This window comes from Coturnix japonica, chromosome 3, assembly GCF_054131305.1.
Source record: "Coturnix japonica strain WE chromosome 3, WE-NBRP24, whole genome shotgun sequence".
Taxonomy (NCBI): domain Eukaryota; kingdom Metazoa; phylum Chordata; class Aves; order Galliformes; family Phasianidae; genus Coturnix; species Coturnix japonica.
Genome location: NC_140665.1, coordinates 69,049,767 through 69,067,301, shown reverse-complemented (window position 1 = coordinate 69,067,301; position 17,535 = coordinate 69,049,767). Strand labels below are relative to the sequence as shown.

Here is a 17,535-nt window from a genome sequence, read left to right as displayed (position 1 = left end):
CCTGGTTCTGGGACAGGTGCTATAGGCAGGGCTGTGGGTTCTTTGATTGTGGCTGGTTTTGTAAGCCATCGAACCAGTCAGTAAGGCATGGGAAAGGTGTATCTCACAGTGGCAAAAGGGCTCTGGGATGTGAATTAGCGGAGCTCATTCCTAGAGTTTTAAACGAGATTTGAGGGGGTGTGTGGTTTAGCTGGACTTGCACTGTTGGGGCAGCTCTCCAGGACTGATCAAGGCCAGGTGGCCTCCCACCCCACTACGGTGAAATCGGTGTGCTCAGCTGGCTCTCTGAAATGCCTGTACATCAGTACATGCAGCACAGGGGATAAGCAGGAGGAGTTAGAAATCCGTGTTCGGGCAGAAGATGAAGGTCTGGTGGCAATTACAGAGACTGGGTGGGACAGATCACAAGACTGGAATGTGGTCATGGATGGCTGTGTCCTTCTCAGGAAAGATGGGCCAGCAAGGCGAGGTGGTGGAGTTGCTCTTTACGTGGGAGAGCAACTAGAATACACTGAGTATTGCCCAGGGTTGGTTCATGATCAGAGCATCCCAAACAGGTTGGGAGTAAAGAAGGGAGCCAGGAGACCTGCATGGTTATACAGGGGACTGCTGGGCAAACCCAAGAGGAAGAGGAGAGTCTACAGATAACGGATGGAGGGGCTGGCTGCCTGGGAGAAATGGAAGGCAGTTATCACAGAATGAAGGGAAAGCAGCCAGGAAAGTTAAGGCTTCCTTAGAGTTTAACTTGGCTAGAGTGGTCAAGGACAACAGAAACTGCTTCTTCAAATACATGGCAGAAAAAACTAACACTAGAGGCAATGTAGGGACACTGATGAATGAGGTGGGTGCCCGTGTAACAGAAGATGCAAAGAAGGTGGAGTTCTAAATGCCTCCTTTGTCTCAGCCTGTTTTGAACGAGGCCCTCCTGAAAGATCATTCCTTTCACCCAAGGCTGTCCAGAGGAGCCCAGATCTACACTGCTCTGAAAAGAACAATTATAACAGGGCCTGGAATGCTAACTTATCAGAATCCTAAAGCTGTGGGGACGCTGACTGCGGCTGCTCGCCAACCTCCTGACCCGCTGCTCCATTGCTTACACTCCTCTCAGTGGTGGGCTGAATGATATACCAAGGAAGAACTGAACAAAGGAGATGGAGTTCTCAGACCAGCTGTATTCTGCACAAAGCACTTTCAGTTTGAAGAAGATTCATTTAATTGCCCATTAAAAAAGTACGAGGATAGGGAGAACTAAAAGCAAACTAAAACCACTTTCCCATTCTAACTCGTGTCTAACTCAGGTATTTGAAGTAAGGATGGCAGCGGCACATCTGAAGCATGGTCCCAAAACTGGTACATGTGTTCACTTGTTGCCAAAGCTCTTATTCTATGTACTTTTTGATTAAACTCAAGTTATGTCCATAACTCCTCCCATCCCCATGCTGGGGGCTACTGCCAGCCTACTTCCATATGGGCTGTGGGGCTGTGACCTCACAGAGTTATCCCCAGCTGCCAGACTGTGACCTCATGGCTCTGCCCGTGTAAACCAGCAGCCAGCACTCGGTCCCTCCCAGTGCGGTCGTGGCCAGCTTTGAGCGATGGTTGTCGACAGCTTTCTCCTTATCTCCAGCCTCCTTCTGGTGGCTGGGGTGACTCTGCTCACCACTACCTGGCGCCGGCAGGTAGGGAAATTTGAGGATGGGAGTCACTTGAGGCTAGGTGACTCGGGGCTTTGGGGTGAGGGTTAGGGCTGCCCTGCATGTCCTGTCACTATGCCACGTTCATGTGCTTGTAGGGTTCTGACCGGCGCCGGCAATGGTGGGGATTGTGGCAGCAAGTGGTAGCTCTGATGTCAGGTGAGTCCCCTGAGGGTCAGCCTGGCACATTCCCAGGCAGGACCAGCCTGCTGGGAGAAGCCAAGCTTCGTACCGGACCCTGTCATGTAGCAGCCAGACCAGGTGGACCTGGAAGATCCCCGGTGGCCCCACTGCCCTACTGTGACTCAGACCCGCTCCCTGTTTTACAGGTGCTGAGAGTCAGGCAGGCAGGCACAGGAGCCCCCTGTGCAGGCCACGTGACTCCCGGCAGCAAGCATCACGAAGGCAGGGCAGTCCTATCGTGCCCCATCTCATCCAGCCAGGGAAGACCCGGCCTTGGTTGCAGCGCAGTCCGTGCCACTCTCTTTTCATGAACACTGGTACTGCGAACTCCATGGGGAAACCCGGCAGGCTTCCTGGACTGGACCAGCGCCCACAGCTTCTGGTGGCACATGGGACCCCCAGGTCTCTCCATCACCGTTCAAGGCCTGGCAGTGGATTTAAAGACCTGCCACCTGAGATCTCCAACTGCACAAAGCCACCGGTGAAGGGGATGATCTTTCAGGAGGGCCTTGTTCAAACAGAAGAGAGAAAACGCTGGTGGGAATACAAGACCAAGAGGCCTGTTTGGCCTATGCGCCCCCCAGTGCTTCCCAACGGGCACAAGGAAGCAGGAGCAGCAGCAAGATCATCCCGGGGACCAGCCTTGAGCCTGGAGAAAAAAGCGGGCACCAAAACTGAAACCTGCCAGCCCTTCAACTCTGGCTTCACTGACAAGAGAAGCACAGAGAAATCAGACAGGCTCGCTACGGAAAGGCTGTACCGGCAGCTCCTGGTGTCCCTGAAACGTCCCAAGACTAACAACGATGGTCAACAACAAGTCGGGCAGCGGAACTGAAGATCAACCTCCTGGCACCTCTTCCTGCACACTGCCACCAGTGGAGGAGTTGATGGTGCATGAGAACATCCTTCGAACACAGGAATCTCAGCCCTAGGAACATCATTTGCATCCCACTGTTTCATTCTGAGATGTTTCAGATTTCTAAAAACATAATTTAATTAAATTTATGCTAGTCTTCAGACAATTGCTATCCTTCTTCCTTGGCTTTTAGCAATAAGAGCAAGCTCTCTCTGGGAAGAACAGTTAAGACTGCACCGGGGAAGGGATCTTAAGCAAAAGGGGCCGATGGGGGCTTTTTGAAGCCAGCAAAAGTGCTCTGCCTGTGCCAGGGGGCTGGCAACTTGTGGGCAGGCTGCTGAGCTTGCGTGGACACAGCCGGCACTGCCCACTCTGGACCAGGCTACCGGGTCATCAGTAGTCTCAGCAAGGGCAGCAGCTTGCTGCCACCCACAGAGCACTCAGGGTGAGCAAACGGTGTTTGTGTGTGCACCTTGCTGGCTGCAGCCTGTGCAGCAGGGCTTTGAGCCTCTGGCAGTATGACACAACTGCCTGGTTATGGGACAGGTGCTATAGGCTGGGCTGTGGGTTCTTTGATTGTGGCTGGTTTTGTAAGCCATCGGACCAGTCAGTAAGGCATGGGAAAGGTGTATCTCACAGTGGCAAAAGGGCTCTGGGATGGGAATTAGCGGAGCTCATTCCTAGAGTTTAAAACGAGATTTGAAGGGGTGTGGGGTTGTAGCTGGACTTGCACTGCTGGGGCAGCTCTCCAGGACTGATCAAGGCCAGGTGGCCTCCCACCACCCAAGGGTGAAATCAGCGTGCTCAGCTGGCTACCTAAAATGCCTGTACACCAATGCATGCAGTATAGGGGATAAGCAGGAGGAGTTAGAAATCAGTGTTCGGGCAGAAGATGAAGGTCTGGTGGCAATTACGTAGACTGGGTGGGACAGATCACAAGACTGGAATGTGGTATGGATGGTTGTGTCCTTCTCAGGAAAGATGGGCCAGCAAGGCAAGGTGGTAGAGTTGCTCTTTACGTGGGAGAGCAACTAGAACGTGCTGAGTACTGCCCAGGGGTTGGATGAGGACCACATTGAGAGTTTGTAGGTGGGAATTAAGGGGCAGGCTGGCATGGATGGCACTGCTGTGGGTGTCTGTTACAGGCCACAGGATCAGAACTAGGAGGCTGACAAGGCCTTCTACAGGCAGCTGATAGCAGCCTCACAATTACAGGACCTTGCTATAATGGGTAAATTAAGTATGCTGGCATTTGCTGGGAGACCTGCTCAGCCAGCCATCCACAAGCCACCCAAGAGGTTCCTCCAGTGCACTGATGATAACTTCCTGATGCAAACGGTGGATGAGCCAACTAGGGGAGGAGCGCTGATGGATCCCATTCTCACTAACAAGGAGGGTTTTGTTTAAGTGCTGAAGGTTGAGGGCTGCCTTGGTTGTGGCGACCAGGAGATGATGGAGTTTGGAATCTCGTGTGGAAGGATCAGAAAACCAAGCAGAATCACAATCCTGGACTTTAGTGGGGCCAACTTGGTCCTTCTCTAGCAATTGCTAGGGGAAGTCCCACGCGACAGGGTACTTGAAGGTAAAGGGGCCCAAGATAGTTGGTAAGCATTGATGGACTGCTTCTGCCAAGCTCACAATCAGAGCATCCCAAACAGGCAGGGAGTCAAGAAAGGGAGCCAGGAGACCTGCACGGTTAAACAGGGGACTGCTGGGAAAAATCAAGTGGAAGAGGAGGGTCTACAGATCACGGATGGAGTGGCTGGCTGCCTGGGAGGAACAAAAGCCTGTTGTCAGAGAATGAAGGGAGGCAGCCAGGAAATCTAAGGCCTCCTTAGAGATTACTCTGGCTAGAGTGGTCAAGGACAACAGAAACTGCTTCTTCAAATACACGGCAGACAAAACTAACTCTAGAGTCAATGTAGGCCCATTGATGAATGAGGTGGGTGCCCGGGTAACGGAAGATGCAGAGAACGTGGAGTTCCTAAATGCCTCCCTTGTCTCAGTCTGTTTTATACGAGGTCGTCCAGAAAGATCATCCTTTTCACCCAAGGCTGTCCAGAGGAGCCTAGATCTACACTGCTCACAAATGAGCAATTATACCAAGGCCTGGAATGCTAACTTAACAGAATCCTGAAGCTGTGGGGATGCTGACCGTGGCTGCTACCCCAGCTCCTGCCCAACTGCTCTATTGCTTACCCTCCTCATAATGGTGGGTTAGTGATACGACGGAAGAACAGAGCAAAGGAGAGGGAGGTCTCACACCAGCTGTATTCTGCACAAAGCACTTTCAGTTTGAAGAAGATTCATTTAATTGCCCATTAAAAAAAGTACAAGGATGGGGAGAACTAAAAGCAAACTAAAACCACTTTCCCATTCTAACTCGTGTCTAACTCAGGTATCTGAAGTAAGGATGGAAGCGGATCATCTTAAGAATTGTCCCAAAACTTGTACATGTGTTCACTTGTTGCCAATGCTCCAATTCTATGTACTTTTTGATTAAACTCAAGTTATGTCCATAACTCCTCCCATCCCCATGCTGGGGGCTACTGCCAGCCTACTTCCATTGGGGCTGTGGGGCTGTGACCTCACAGAGTTATCCCCAGCTGCCAGACTGTGACCTCATGGCTCTGCCCCTGTAAGCCAGCAGCCAGCACTCGGTCCCTCCCAGTGCGGTCGTGGCCAGCTCTGAGCGATGGTTGTCGACAGCTTTCTCCTTATCTCCAGCCTCCTTCTGGTGGCTGGGGTGACTCTGCTCACCACTTCCTGGTGCCGGCAGGTAGGGAAATTTGAGGATGGGAGTCACTTGAGGCTAGGTGACTCAGGGCTTTGGGGTGAGGGTTAGGGCTGCCCTGCATGTCCTCTCACTTCCAACCACGTTCATGTGCTTGTAGGTTTCTGACCGGCGCCAGCAATGGTGGGGATTGTGGCAGCATGTGGTAGCACTGATGTCAGGTGAGTCCCCTGAGGGTCAGCCTGGAACATTCCCAGGCAGGACCAACCTGCTGGGAGAAGCCAAGCTTCGTACCAGACCCTGTCATGTAGCAGCCAGGCCAGGTGGGCCTGGAAGATCCCTGGGGGCCCCCCTGCCCTACTGTGGCTCAGACCCGCTCCCTGTTTTACAGGTGCTGAGAGTCAGGCAGGCAGGCACAGGAGCCCCCTGTGCAGGCCACGTGGCTCCCGGCTCCAAGCATCACGAAGGCAGGGCAGTCCCATCATGCCCCATCTGATCCTGCCTGGAATGACCCGGCCTTGGTTGCAGCGCAGTCCGTGCCACTCTCTTTTCATGAAGACTGGTACTGCGAACTCCGTGGGGAAACCCGGCAGGCTTCCTGGACTGGACCAGCGCCCACAGCTTCTGGTGGCACATGGGACCCCCATAACACTGAGTCAGCGTTCAAGGCCTGGCAGTGGATTTAAAGACCTGCCACCTGAGATCTCCAACTGCACAAAGCCACCGGTGAAGGGGATGATCTTTCAGGAGGGCCTTGTTCAAACAGAAGAGAGAAAACGCTGGTGGGAATACAAGACCAAGAGGCCTGTTTGGCCTATGCGCCCCCCAGTGCTTCCCAAAGGGCACAAGGAAGCAGGAGCAGCAACAAGACCATCCTGGGGACCAGCCTTGAGCCTGGAGAAAAAAGCGGGCACCAAAACTGAAACCTGCCAGCCCTCCAACTCTGGCTTCAGTGACAAGAGAAGCACAGAGAAATCAGACAGGCTCGCTACAGAAAGGCTGTACCGGCAGCTCCTGGTGTCCCTGAAACGGCCCAAGATTAAAAACGATGGTCAACAACAAGTCGGGCAGCGGAACTGAAGATCAACCTTTTGGCACCTCTTCCTGCACACTGCCACCAGTGGAGGAGTTGATGGTGCATGAGAACATCCTTCGAACACAGGAATCTCAGTCCTAGGAACATCATTTGCAACACACTGTTTCATTCTGAGGTCTTTCAGATTTCTAAAAAAATAATTTAATTAAATTCATGCTAGTCTTCAGACAATTGCTATCCTTCTTTCTTGGCTTTTAGCAATAAGAGCAAGCTTTCTCTAGGAAGAACAGTTAAGACTGCACCGGGGAAGGGATCTTAAGCAAAAGGGGCCGATGGGGGCTTTTTGAAGCCAGCAAAAGTGCTCTGCCTGTGCCAGTGGGCTGGCAACTTGTGGGCAGGCTGCCGAGCTTGTGTGGACACAGCCGGCACTGTCCACTCTGGACCAGGCTACCAGGTCATCCGTAGCCTCAGTGAGGGCAGCAGCTGGCTGCCACCCACAGAGCACTCAGGGTGAGCAAACGGTGTTTGTGTGTGCACCTTGCTGGCTGCAGCTTGTGCAGCAGGGTGTTGAGCCTCTGGAAGTATGACACAACTGCCTGGTTATGGGACAGGTGCTATAGGCAGGGCTGTTGGTTCTTTGATTGTGGCTGGTTTTGTAAGCCATCGGACCAGTCAGTATGGCATGGGAAAGGTGTATCTCACAGTGGCAAAAGGGCTCTGGGATGGGAATTAGCGGAGCTCATTCCAAGAGTTTTAAACGAGATTTAAAGAGGTGTGGGGTTGTAGCTGGACTTGCACTGTTGGGGCAGCTCTCCAGGACTGATCAAGGCCACGTGGCCTCCCACTGCCCTATGATGAAATTGGCGTGCTCAGCTTGCTCCCTGAAATACCTGTACACCAATGCATGCAGCACAGGGGATAAGCAGGAGGAGTTAGAAATCCGTGTTCGGGCAGAAGATGAAGGTCTGGTGGCAATTACAGAGACCGGGTGGGACAGATCACAAGACTGGAATGTGGTCATGGATGGCTGTGTCCTTCTCGGGAAAGATGGGCCAGCAAGGCGAGGTGTAGGAGTTGCTCTTTACGTGGGAGAGCAACTAGAATACACTGAGTACTGTCCAGTGGTGGTTCATGATCAGAGCATCCCAAACAGGGTGGGAGTAAAGAAGGGAGCCAGGAGACCTGCATGGTTATACAGGGGACTGCTGGGCAAACCCAAGTGGAAGAGGAGAGTCTACAGATAACGGATGGAGGGGCTGGCTGCCTGGGAGAAATGGAAGGCTGTTATCACGGAATGAAGGGAAGCAGCTAGGAAAGTTAAGGCTTCCTTAGAGTTTAACTTGGCTAGAGTGGTCAAGGACAACAGAAACTGCTTCTTCAAATACATGGCAGAAAAAACTAACACTAGAGGCAATGTAGGGACACTGATGAATGAGGTGGGTGCCCGTGTAACAGAAGATGCAAAGAAGGTGGAGTTCTAAATGCCTTCTTTGTCTCAGCCTGTTTTGAACGAGGCCCTCCTGAAAGATCATTCCTTTCACCCAAGGCTGTCCAGAGGAGCCCAGATCTACACTGCTCTGAAAAGAACAATTATAGCAGGGCCTGGAATGCTAACTTATCAGAATCCTAAAGCTGTGGGGACGCTGACTGCGGCTGCTCCCCCACCTCCTGCCCCGCTGCTCCATTGCTTACCCACCTCATAATGGTGGGCTGAATGATATACCATGGAAGAACAGAGCAAAGGAGAGGGAGGTCTCACACCAGCTGTATTCTGCACAAAGCACTTTCAGTTTGAGGAAGATTCATTTAATTGCCCATTAAAAAAAGTACTAGGATGGGGAGAACTAAAAGCAAACTAAAACCACTTTTCCATTGTAACTCGTGTCTAACTCAGGTATTTGAAGTAAGGATGGCAGCGGCACATCTGAAGCATGGTCCCAAAACTGGTAAATGTGTTCACTTGTTGCCAAAGCTCCAATTCTATGTACTTTTTGATTAAACTCAAGTTATGTCCATAACTCTTCCCATCCCCATGCTGGGGGCTACTGCCAGCCTACTTCCATTGGGGCTGTGGGGCTGTGACCTCACAGAGTTATCCCCAGCTGCCAGACTGTGACCTCATGGCTCTGCCCCTGTAAACCAGCAGCCAGCACTCGGTCCCTCCCAGTGCGGTCGTGGCCAGCTTTGAGCGATGGTTGTCGACAGCTTTCTCCTTATCTCCAGCCTCCTTCTGGTGGCTGGGGTGACTCTGCTCACCACTTCCTGGCGCCGGCAGGTAGGGAAATTTGAGGATGGGAGTCACTTGATGCTAGGTGACTCTAGGCTTTGGGTTGGGTGCTAGGGCTGCCCCACAAGTCCTGTCACTGTGCCATGTTCGTGTGCTTGTAGGGTTCTGACCGGCGCCAGCAATGGTGGGGATTGTGGCAGCAAGTGGTAGCACTGATGTCAGGTGAGTCCCCTGAGGGTCAGCCTGGCACATTCCCAGGCAGGACCAGCCTGCTGGGAGAAGCCAAGCTTCGTACCGGACCCTGTCATGTAGCAGCCAGACCAGGTGGGCCTGCAAGACCCCCGATGGCCCCCTGCCCTACTGTGGCTCAGACCCGCTCCCTGTTTTACAGGTGCTGAGAGTCAGGCAGGCAGGCACAGGAGCCCCCTGTGCAGGCCACGTGGCTCCCGGCTCCAAGCATCACAAAGGCAGGGCAGTCCCATCATGCCCCATCTGATCCTGCCTGGAATGACCCGGCCTTGGTTGCAGCGCAGTCCGTGCCACTCTCTTTTCATGAACACTGGTACTGCGAACTCCATGGGGAAACCCGGCAGGCTTCCTGGACTGGACCAGCGCCCACAGCTTCTGGTGGCACATGGGACCCCCAGGTCTCTCCATCACCGTTCAAGGCCTGGCAGTGGATTTAAAGACCTGCCACCTGAGATCTCCAACTGCACAAAGCCACCGGTGAAGGGGATGATCTTTCAGGAGGGCCTTGTTCAAACAGAAGAGAGAAAACGCTGGTGGGAATACAAGACCAAGAGGCCTGTTTGGCCTATGCGCCCCCCAGTGCTTCCCAAAGGGCACAAGGAAGCAGGAGCAGCAGCAAGATCATCCTGGGGACCAGCCTTGAGCCTGGAGAAAAAAGCGGGCACCAAAACTGAAACCTGCCAGCCTTTCAACTCTGGCTTCAGTGAGAAGAGAAGCACAGAGAAATCAGACAGGATCGCTGCGGAAAGGCTGTACCGGCAGCTCCTGGTGTCCCTGAAAAGGCCCAAGATTAACAACGATGGTCAACAACAAGTCGGGCAGCGGAACTGAAGATCAACCTTTTGGCACCTCTTCCTGCACACTGCCACCAGTGGAGGAGTTGATGGTGCATGAGAACATCCTTCGAACACAGGAATCTCAGTCCTAGGAACATAATTTGCATCACACTGTTTCATTCTGAGGTCTTTCAGATTTCTAAAAAGATAATTTAATTAAATTCATGCTAGTCTTCAGAAAATTGCTATCCTTCTTCCTTGGCTTTTAGCAATAAGAGCAATCTCCTTCTATGAAGAATGGGTAAGACTGCACTGGGGAAGGGATCTTAAGCAAAAGGGGCCGATGGGGGCTTTTTGAAGCCATCAAAAGTGCTCTGCCTGTGCCAGGGGGCTGGCAGCTTGTGGGCAGGCTTCCAAGCTTGTGTGGAAGGAGCCAGCACTGCCCACTCTGGACCAGGCTACCAGGCCATCAGTAGCCTCAGTGAGGGCAGCAGCTGTCTGCCACCCACAGAACACACAGGGTGAGCAAACATTATTGGTGTGTGCACCTTGCTGTCTGTATCCTGTGCAGCAGGGCGTTGAGCCTCTAGCAGTATGCAGATGCCTGGTTATGGGACTGGTGCTATAGGCTGGGCTGTTGTTTCTTTGATTGTGGCTGGTTTTGTAAGACATCGGACCAGTCAGTAAGGCATGGGAAAGGTGTATCTCACAGTGGCAAAAGGACTCTGGGATGGGAATTAGCAGAGCTCATTCCAAGAGCTTTAAACGAAATTTGAAGGGGTGTGGGGCTGTAGCTGGATTTGCACTGTTGGGGCAGCTCTCCAGGACTGATCGAGGCCAGGTGGCCTCCCACAACCCTAGGGTGAAATCGGCGTGCTCAGCTTGCTATCTGAAATGCCTGTACACCGAGGCAAGCAGCACAGGGGATAAGCAGGAGGAGATAGAAATCAGAGTTCGGGCAGAAGATGAAGGTCTGGTGGCAATTACAGAGACCGGGTGGGACAGATCACAAGACTGGAATGTGGTCATGGATGGCTGTGTCCTTCTCAGGAAAGAAGGGCCAGCAAGGCAAGGTGTAGGAGTTGCTCTTTACGTGGGACAGCAACTAGAATACACTGAGTACTGCCCAGAGGTGGTTCTCGAACAGAGCATCCCAAACAGGTAGGGAGTCAAGAAGGGGAGCCAGGAGACCTGCATGGTTATACAGGGGACTGCTGGGCAAACCCAAGTTGAAAAGTCTACAGATCATGGATGGAGGGGCTGGCCGCCTGGCAGAAATGGAAGGCTGTTGTCACAGAATAAAGGGAAGCAGCTAGGAAAGCTAAGGCTTCCTTAGAGTTTAACCTGGCTGGAGTGTTCAAGGACAACAGAAACTGCTTCTTCAAATACACGGCAGACAAAACTAACCCTAGAGGCAATGTAGGGACACTGATGAATGAGGTGGGTGCCCGTGTAACGGAAGATGCGGAGAAGGTGGAGTTGCTAAATGCCTCCCTTGTCTCAGTCTGTTTTGAACGAGGCCCTCCTGAAAGATCATTCCTTTCACCCAATGCTGTCCAGAGGAGCCCAGATCTACACTGCTCAGAAATGAGCAATTATTACAAAGTCTGGAATGCTAACTTATCAGAATCCTGAAGCTGTGGGGATGCTGACCTTGGCTGCTCCCCAACCTCCTGCCCAACTGCTCCATTGCTTACCCTCCTCATAATGGTGGGGCTGAATGATACCATGGAAGAACTGAACAAAGGAGAGGGAGGTCTCACACCAGCTGTATTCTGCACAAAGCACTTTCAGTTTGAAGAAGATTCATTTAATTGCCCATTAAAAAAGTACTAGGATAGGGAGAACTAAAAGCAAACTAAAACTACTTTCCCATTCTAACTCGTGTCTAACTCAGGTATTTGAAGTAAGGATGGCAGCGGTGCATCTCAAGGATGGTCCCCAAACTGGTACATGTGTTCACTTGTTGCCAAAGCTCCAATTCTATGTACTTTTTGATTAAACTCAAGTTATGTCCATAACTCCTCCCATCCCCATGCTGGGGGCTACTGCCAGCCTACTTCCATATGGGCTGTGGGGCTGTGACCTCACAGAGTTATCCCCAGCTGCCAGACTGTGACCTCATGGCTCTGCCCGTGTAAACCAGCAGCCAGCACTCGGTCCCTCCCAGTGCGGTCGTGGCCAGCTTTGAGCAATGGTTGTCGACAGCTTTCTCCTTATCTCCAGCCTCCTTCTGGTGGCTGGGGTGACTCTGCTCACCACTTCCTGGCGCTGGCAGGTAGGGAAATTTGAGGATGGGAGTCACTGGAGGCTAGGTGACTCGGGGCTTTGGGGTGGGGGTTAGGGCTGCCCCACATGTCCTGTCACTTCCAACCATGTTCATGTGCTTGTAGGTTTCTGACCGGCGCCGGCAATGGTGGGGATTGTGGCAGCATGTGGTAGCTCTGATGTCAGGTGAGTCCCCTGAGGGTCAGCCTGGCACATTCCCAGGCAGGACCAGCCTGCTGGGAGAAGCCAAGCTTTGTACTGGCCTCTGTCATGTAGCAGCCAGACCAGGTGGGCCTGGAAGATCCCCGGTGGCCCCCCTGCCCTACTGTGGCTCTGACCCGCTCCCTGTTTTACAGGTGCTGAGAGTCAGGCAGGCAGGCACAGGTGCCGCCTGTGCAGGCCACGTGGCTCACGGCTGCAAGCATCACGAAGGCAGAACAGTACCATCGTGCCCCGTGTGACCAAGCCTGGAAATACCTGGCCTTGGTTGCAGCGCAGTCTGTGCCCCTCTCTTTTCATGAACACTGGTACTGCGAACTCCATGGGGAAACCTGAAAGGCTTCCTGGACTGGACCAGCGCTCACAGCTTCTGGTGGCACGTGGGACCCCCAGGACACCGAGTCAGCGTTCAAGGCCAGGCAGTGGATTTAAAGACCTGCCACCTGAGATCTCCAACTGCACAAAGCCACCGGTGAAGGGGATGATCTTTCAGGAGGGCCTTGTTCAAACAGAAGAGAGAAAACGCTGGTGGGAATACAAGACCAAGAGGCCTGTTTGGCCTATGCGCCCCCCAGTGCTTCCCAAAGGGCACAAGGAAGCAGGAGCAGCAGCAAGATCATCCCAGGGACCAGCCTTGAGCCTGGAGAAAAAAGCGGGCACCAAAACTGAAACCTGCCAGCCCTTCAGCTCTGGCTTCACTGACAAGAGAAGCACAGAGAAATCAGACAGGCTCACTATGGCAAGGCTGTACCGGCAGCTCCTGGTGTCCCTGAAAAGGCCCAAGATTAACAACGATGGTCAACAACAAGTCGGGCAGCGGAACTGAAGAACAACCTCCTGGCACCTCATCCTGCACACTGCCACCAGTGGAGGAGTTGATGGTGCATGAGAACATCCTTCGAACACAGGAATCTCAGCCCTAGGAACATCATTTGCATCACACGGTTTCAGTCTGAGGTCTTTCAGATTTCTAAAAAAATAATTTAATTAAATTTATGGTAGTCTTCAGACAATTGCTATCCTTCTTTCTTGGCTTTTAGCAATAAGAGCAAGCTCTCTCTAGGAAGAACAGTTAAGACTGCACCGGGGAAGGGAACTTAAGCAAAAGGGGCCGATGGGGGCTTTTTGAATACATCATAAGTTCTCTGCTTGTGCCAGTGGGCTGGCAACTTGTGGGCAGGCTGCTGAGCTTGCGTGGACATAGCCGGCACTGTCCACTCTGGACCAGGCTACCAAGTCATCAGTAGTCTCAGCGAGGGCAGCAGCTTGCTGCCACCCACAGAGCATGCAGGGTGAGCAAACGGTGTTTGTGTGTGCACCTTGCTGGCTGCAACCTGTGTGGCAGGGTGTTGAGCCTCTGGCAGTACGACACAACTTCCTGGTTATGAGACCGGTGTTATAGGCAGGGCTGTGGGTTCTTTGATTGTGGCTGGTTTTGTAAGACTCCAGACTGGTCAGTAAGGCATGGGAAAGGTGTATCTCACAGTGGCAAAAGGGCTCAGGGACGGGAATTAGTGGAGCTCATTCCTAGAGTTTTACATGAGATTAGAGGGGGTGTGTGGTTTAGCTGGACTTGCACTGCTGGGGCAGCTCTCCAGGACTGATCAAGGCCAGGTGGCTTCCCACCCCACTACGGTGAAATCGGTGTGCTCAGCTTGCTCCCTGAAATGCCTGTACATCAGTACATGCAGCATGTGGGGATAAGCAGGAGGAGTTAGAAATCCGTTTTTGGGCAGATCATGAAGGTCTGGTGGCAATTACGTAGACTGGGTGGGACAGATCACAAGGCTGGAATGTGTTCATGGATGGCTGTGTCCTTCTCAGGAAAGATTGGTTAGCAAGGCGAGGTGGTGGAGTTGCTCTTTACGTGGGAGAGCAACTAGAACGCACTCAGTACTGTCCAGGTGTGGATGAGAACCACTTTGAGAGTTTGTAGGTGGGAATTAAGGGGTAGGCTGGCATGGGTGGCACTGCTGTGTCTGCTACAGGCCACAGGATCAGAACTAGGAGGCTGACAAGGCCTTCTACAGGCAGCTGATAGCAGCCTCACAATTACAGGCCCTTGCTATAATGGGTAAATTAAGTATGCTGGCATTTGCTGGGAGACCTGCTCAGCCAGCCATCCACAAGCCACCCAAGAGGTTCCTCCAGTGCACTGATGATAACTTCCTGATGCAAACGGTGGATGAGCCAACTAGGGGAGAAGCGCTGATGGATCCCATTCTCACTAACAAGGAGGGTTTTGTTTAAGTGCTGAAGGTTGAGGGCAGCCTTGGTTGAGGTGACCAGGAGATGATGGAGCTTGGAATCTCGTGTGGAAGGATCAGAAAACCAAGCAGAATCACAATCTTGGACTTCAGTGGGGCCAACTTGGTCCTTCTCTAGCAATTGCTAGGGGAAGTCCCACAGAACAGGGTACTTGAAGGTAAAGGGGACCAAGATATTTGGTTAGCATTGACGGACTGCTTCTGCCAAGCTCACGATCATAGCATCCCAAACAGGCAGGGAGTCAAGAAAGGGAGCCAGGAGACCTGCATGGTTAAACAGGGGACTGCTGGGAAAAATCAAGTGGAAGAGGAGAGTCTACAAATCATGGATGGAGTGGCTGGCTGCCTGGGAGGAACCAAACGTTGTTGTCAGAGAATGAAGGGAGGCAGCCAGGAAAGCTAAGGCCTCCTTAGAGATTACTCTGGCTAGAGTGGTCAAGGACAACAGAAACTGCTTCTTCAATTGAATACACGGTAGACAAAACTAACTCTAGAGTCAATGTAGGCCCATTGATGAATGAGGTGGGTGCCCGGGTAACGGAAGATGCAGAGAACGTGGAGTTCCTAAATGCCTCCCTTGTCTCAGTCTGTTTTGTACGAGGTCCTCCAGAAAGATCATCCTTTTCACCTAAGGCTGTCCAGAGGACCCTAGATCTACACTGCTCACAAATGAGCAATTACACCGAGGCCTGGAATGCTAACTTATCAGAATCCTGAAGCTGTGGGGATGCTGACCGTGGCTGCTCCCCCAGCTCCTGCCCTACTGCTTATTGCTTACCCTCCTCATAATGGTGGGTTAATAATACGACGGAAAAACTGAGCAAAGGTGAGGGAGGTCTCACACCAGCTGTATTCTGCACAAAGCACTTTCAGTTTGAAGAAGATTCATTTAATTACCCATTAAAAAAAGTACAAGGATGGGGAGAACTAAAAGCAAACTAAAACCACTTTCCCATTCTAACTCGTGTCTAACTCAGGTATCTGAAGTAAAGATGGCAGCAGTGCATCTCAAGGATGGTCCCCAAACTGGTACATGTGTTCACTTGTTGCCAAAGCTCCAATTCTATGTACTTTTTGATTAAACTCAAGTTATGTCCATAACTCCTCCCATCCCCATGCTGGGGGCTACTGCCAGCCTACTTCCATATGGGCTGTGGGGCTGTGACCTCACAGAGTTATCCCCAGCTGCCAGACTGTGACCTCATGGCTCTGCCCGTGTAAACCAGCAGCCAGCACTCGGTCCCTCCCAGTGCGGTCGTGGCCAGCTTTGAGCGATGGTTGTCGACAGCTTTCTCCTTATCTCCAGCCTCCTTCTGGTGGCTGGGGTGACTCTGCTCACCACTTCCTGGCGCCGGCAGGTAGGGAAATTTGAGGATGGGAGTCACTTGAGGCTAGGTGACTCGGGGCTTTGGGGTGAGGGTTAGGGCTGCCCTGCATGTCCTCTCACTGTGCCACGTTCATGTGCTTGTAGGTTTCTGACCGGCGCCGGCAATGGTGGGGATTGTGGCAGCAAGTGTTAGCACTGATGTCAGGTGAGTCACCTGAGGGTCAGCCTGGCACATTCCCAGGCAGGACCAGCCTGCTGGGAGAAGCCAAGCTTCGTACCGGCCTCTGTCATGTAGCAGCCAGGCCAGGTGGGCCTGGAAGATCCCTGGGGGCCCCCCTGCCCTACTGTGGCTCAGACCCGCTCCCTGTTTTACAGGTGCTGAGAGTCAGGCAGGCAGGCACAGGAGCCCCCTGTGCAGGCCACGTGGCTCCTGGCTCCAAGAATCACGAAGGCAGGGCAGTCCCATCGTGCCCCATCTCATCCAGCCAGGGAAGACCCGGCCTTGTTTGCCATGCAGTCCATGCTCCTCTCTTTTCATGAACACTGGTACTGCGAACTCCATGGGGAAACCCGGCAGGCTTCCTGGACTGGACCAGCACCCACAGCTTCTGGTGGCACATGGGACCCCCAGGTCTCTCCATCACCGTTCAAGGCCTGGCAGTGGATTTAAAGACCTGCCACCTGAGATCTCCAACTGCACAAAGCCACCGGTGAAGGGGATGATCTTTCAGGAGGGCCTTGTTCAAACAGAAGAGAGAAAACGCTGGTGGGAATACAAGACCAACAGGCCTGTTTGGCCTATGCGCCCCCCAGTGCTTCCCAAAGGGCACAAGGAAGCAGGAGCAGCAGCAAGATCATCCCGGGGACCAGCCTTGAGCCTGGAGAAAAAAGCAGGCACCAAAACTGAAACCTGCCAGCCCTCCAACTCTGGCTTCACTGACAAGAGAAGCACAGAGAAATCAGACAGGATCGCTACGGAAAGGCTGTACCGGCAGCTCCTGGTGTCCCTGAAAAGGCCCAAGATTAACAACGATGGTCAACAACAAGTCGGGCAGCGGAACTGAAGAACAACCTCCTGGCACCTCTTCCTGCACACTGCCACCAGTGGAGGAGTTGATGGTGCATGAGAACATCCTTCGAACACAAGAATCTCAGCCCTAGGAACATAATTTGCATCTCACTGTTTCATTCTGAGATGTTTCAGATTTCTAAAAAAATAATTTAATTAAATTTACGCTAGTCTTCAGACAATTGCTATGCTTCTTTCTTGAGTTTTAGCAATAAGAGCAATCTCTCTCTGGGAAGAACAGTTAAGACTGCACCGGGGAAGGGATCTTAAGCAAAAGGGGACAATGGGGGCTTTTTTGAAGGCAGCAAAAGTGTTCTACCTGTGCCAGGGTGCTGGCAGCTTGTGGGCAGGCTGCCAAGCTTGCGTGGACACAGCCGGCACTGCCCACTCTGGACCAGGCTACCAGGTCATCAGTAGTCTCAGCGAGGGCAGCAGCTTGCTGCCGCCCACAGAGCACTCAGGGTGAGCAAACGGTGTTTGTGTGTGCACCTTGCTGGCTGCAGCCTGTGCAGCAGGGCTTTGAGCCTCTGGCAGTATGACACAACTGCCTGGTTCTGGGACAGGTGCTATAGGCAGGGCTGTGGGTTCTTTGATTGTGGCTGGTTTTGTAAGCCATCGGACCAGTCAGTA

The 17,535-nt window shown here is 52.6% G+C and overlaps 5 protein-coding genes across 5 annotated transcripts; all 5 read left to right on the top strand.

Moving 5' to 3' along the window:
- The first annotated feature begins 1,172 nt into the window (after positions 1-1,172).
- On the top strand, positions 1,173-2,873 carry LOC146761458 (uncharacterized). The gene is made up of 3 exons (XM_085544317.1): positions 1,173-1,679; positions 1,793-1,853; positions 2,024-2,873. Exons 1-3 carry the CDS (start codon positions 1,596-1,598, stop codon positions 2,710-2,712), a joined length of 834 nt encoding a protein of 277 aa, XP_085400443.1. The 5' UTR covers positions 1,173-1,595; the 3' UTR covers positions 2,713-2,873.
- Positions 2,874-5,428: 2,555 nt separating this feature from the next.
- LOC146761457 (uncharacterized) lies at positions 5,429-6,749 on the top strand. The gene is made up of 3 exons (XM_085542604.1): positions 5,429-5,512; positions 5,628-5,650; positions 5,725-6,749. Exons 1-3 carry the CDS (start codon positions 5,429-5,431, stop codon positions 6,545-6,547), a joined length of 930 nt encoding a protein of 309 aa, XP_085398730.1. The 3' UTR covers positions 6,548-6,749.
- Positions 6,750-8,656: 1,907 nt separating this feature from the next.
- Positions 8,657-9,895, top strand: LOC107311911 (uncharacterized). Its single transcript, XM_015858813.3, has 3 exons — positions 8,657-8,778; positions 8,892-8,952; positions 9,122-9,895. Exons 1-3 carry the CDS (start codon positions 8,695-8,697, stop codon positions 9,808-9,810), a joined length of 834 nt encoding a protein of 277 aa, XP_015714299.2. The 5' UTR covers positions 8,657-8,694; the 3' UTR covers positions 9,811-9,895.
- Positions 9,896-11,633: 1,738 nt separating this feature from the next.
- LOC107311914 (uncharacterized) lies at positions 11,634-13,068 on the top strand. Its single transcript, XM_015858816.3, has 3 exons — positions 11,634-12,033; positions 12,149-12,209; positions 12,380-13,068. Exons 1-3 carry the CDS (start codon positions 11,950-11,952, stop codon positions 13,066-13,068), a joined length of 834 nt encoding a protein of 277 aa, XP_015714302.2. The 5' UTR covers positions 11,634-11,949.
- A 2,482-nt stretch (positions 13,069-15,550) lies between these two features.
- On the top strand, positions 15,551-16,973 carry LOC146761456 (uncharacterized). Its single transcript, XM_085544316.1, has 3 exons — positions 15,551-15,867; positions 15,981-16,041; positions 16,212-16,973. The coding sequence occupies exons 1-3, from the start codon at positions 15,784-15,786 to the stop codon at positions 16,898-16,900; spliced, it is 834 nt and encodes a 277-aa protein (XP_085400442.1). The 5' UTR covers positions 15,551-15,783; the 3' UTR covers positions 16,901-16,973.
- Positions 16,974-17,535: the final 562 nt, after the last annotated feature.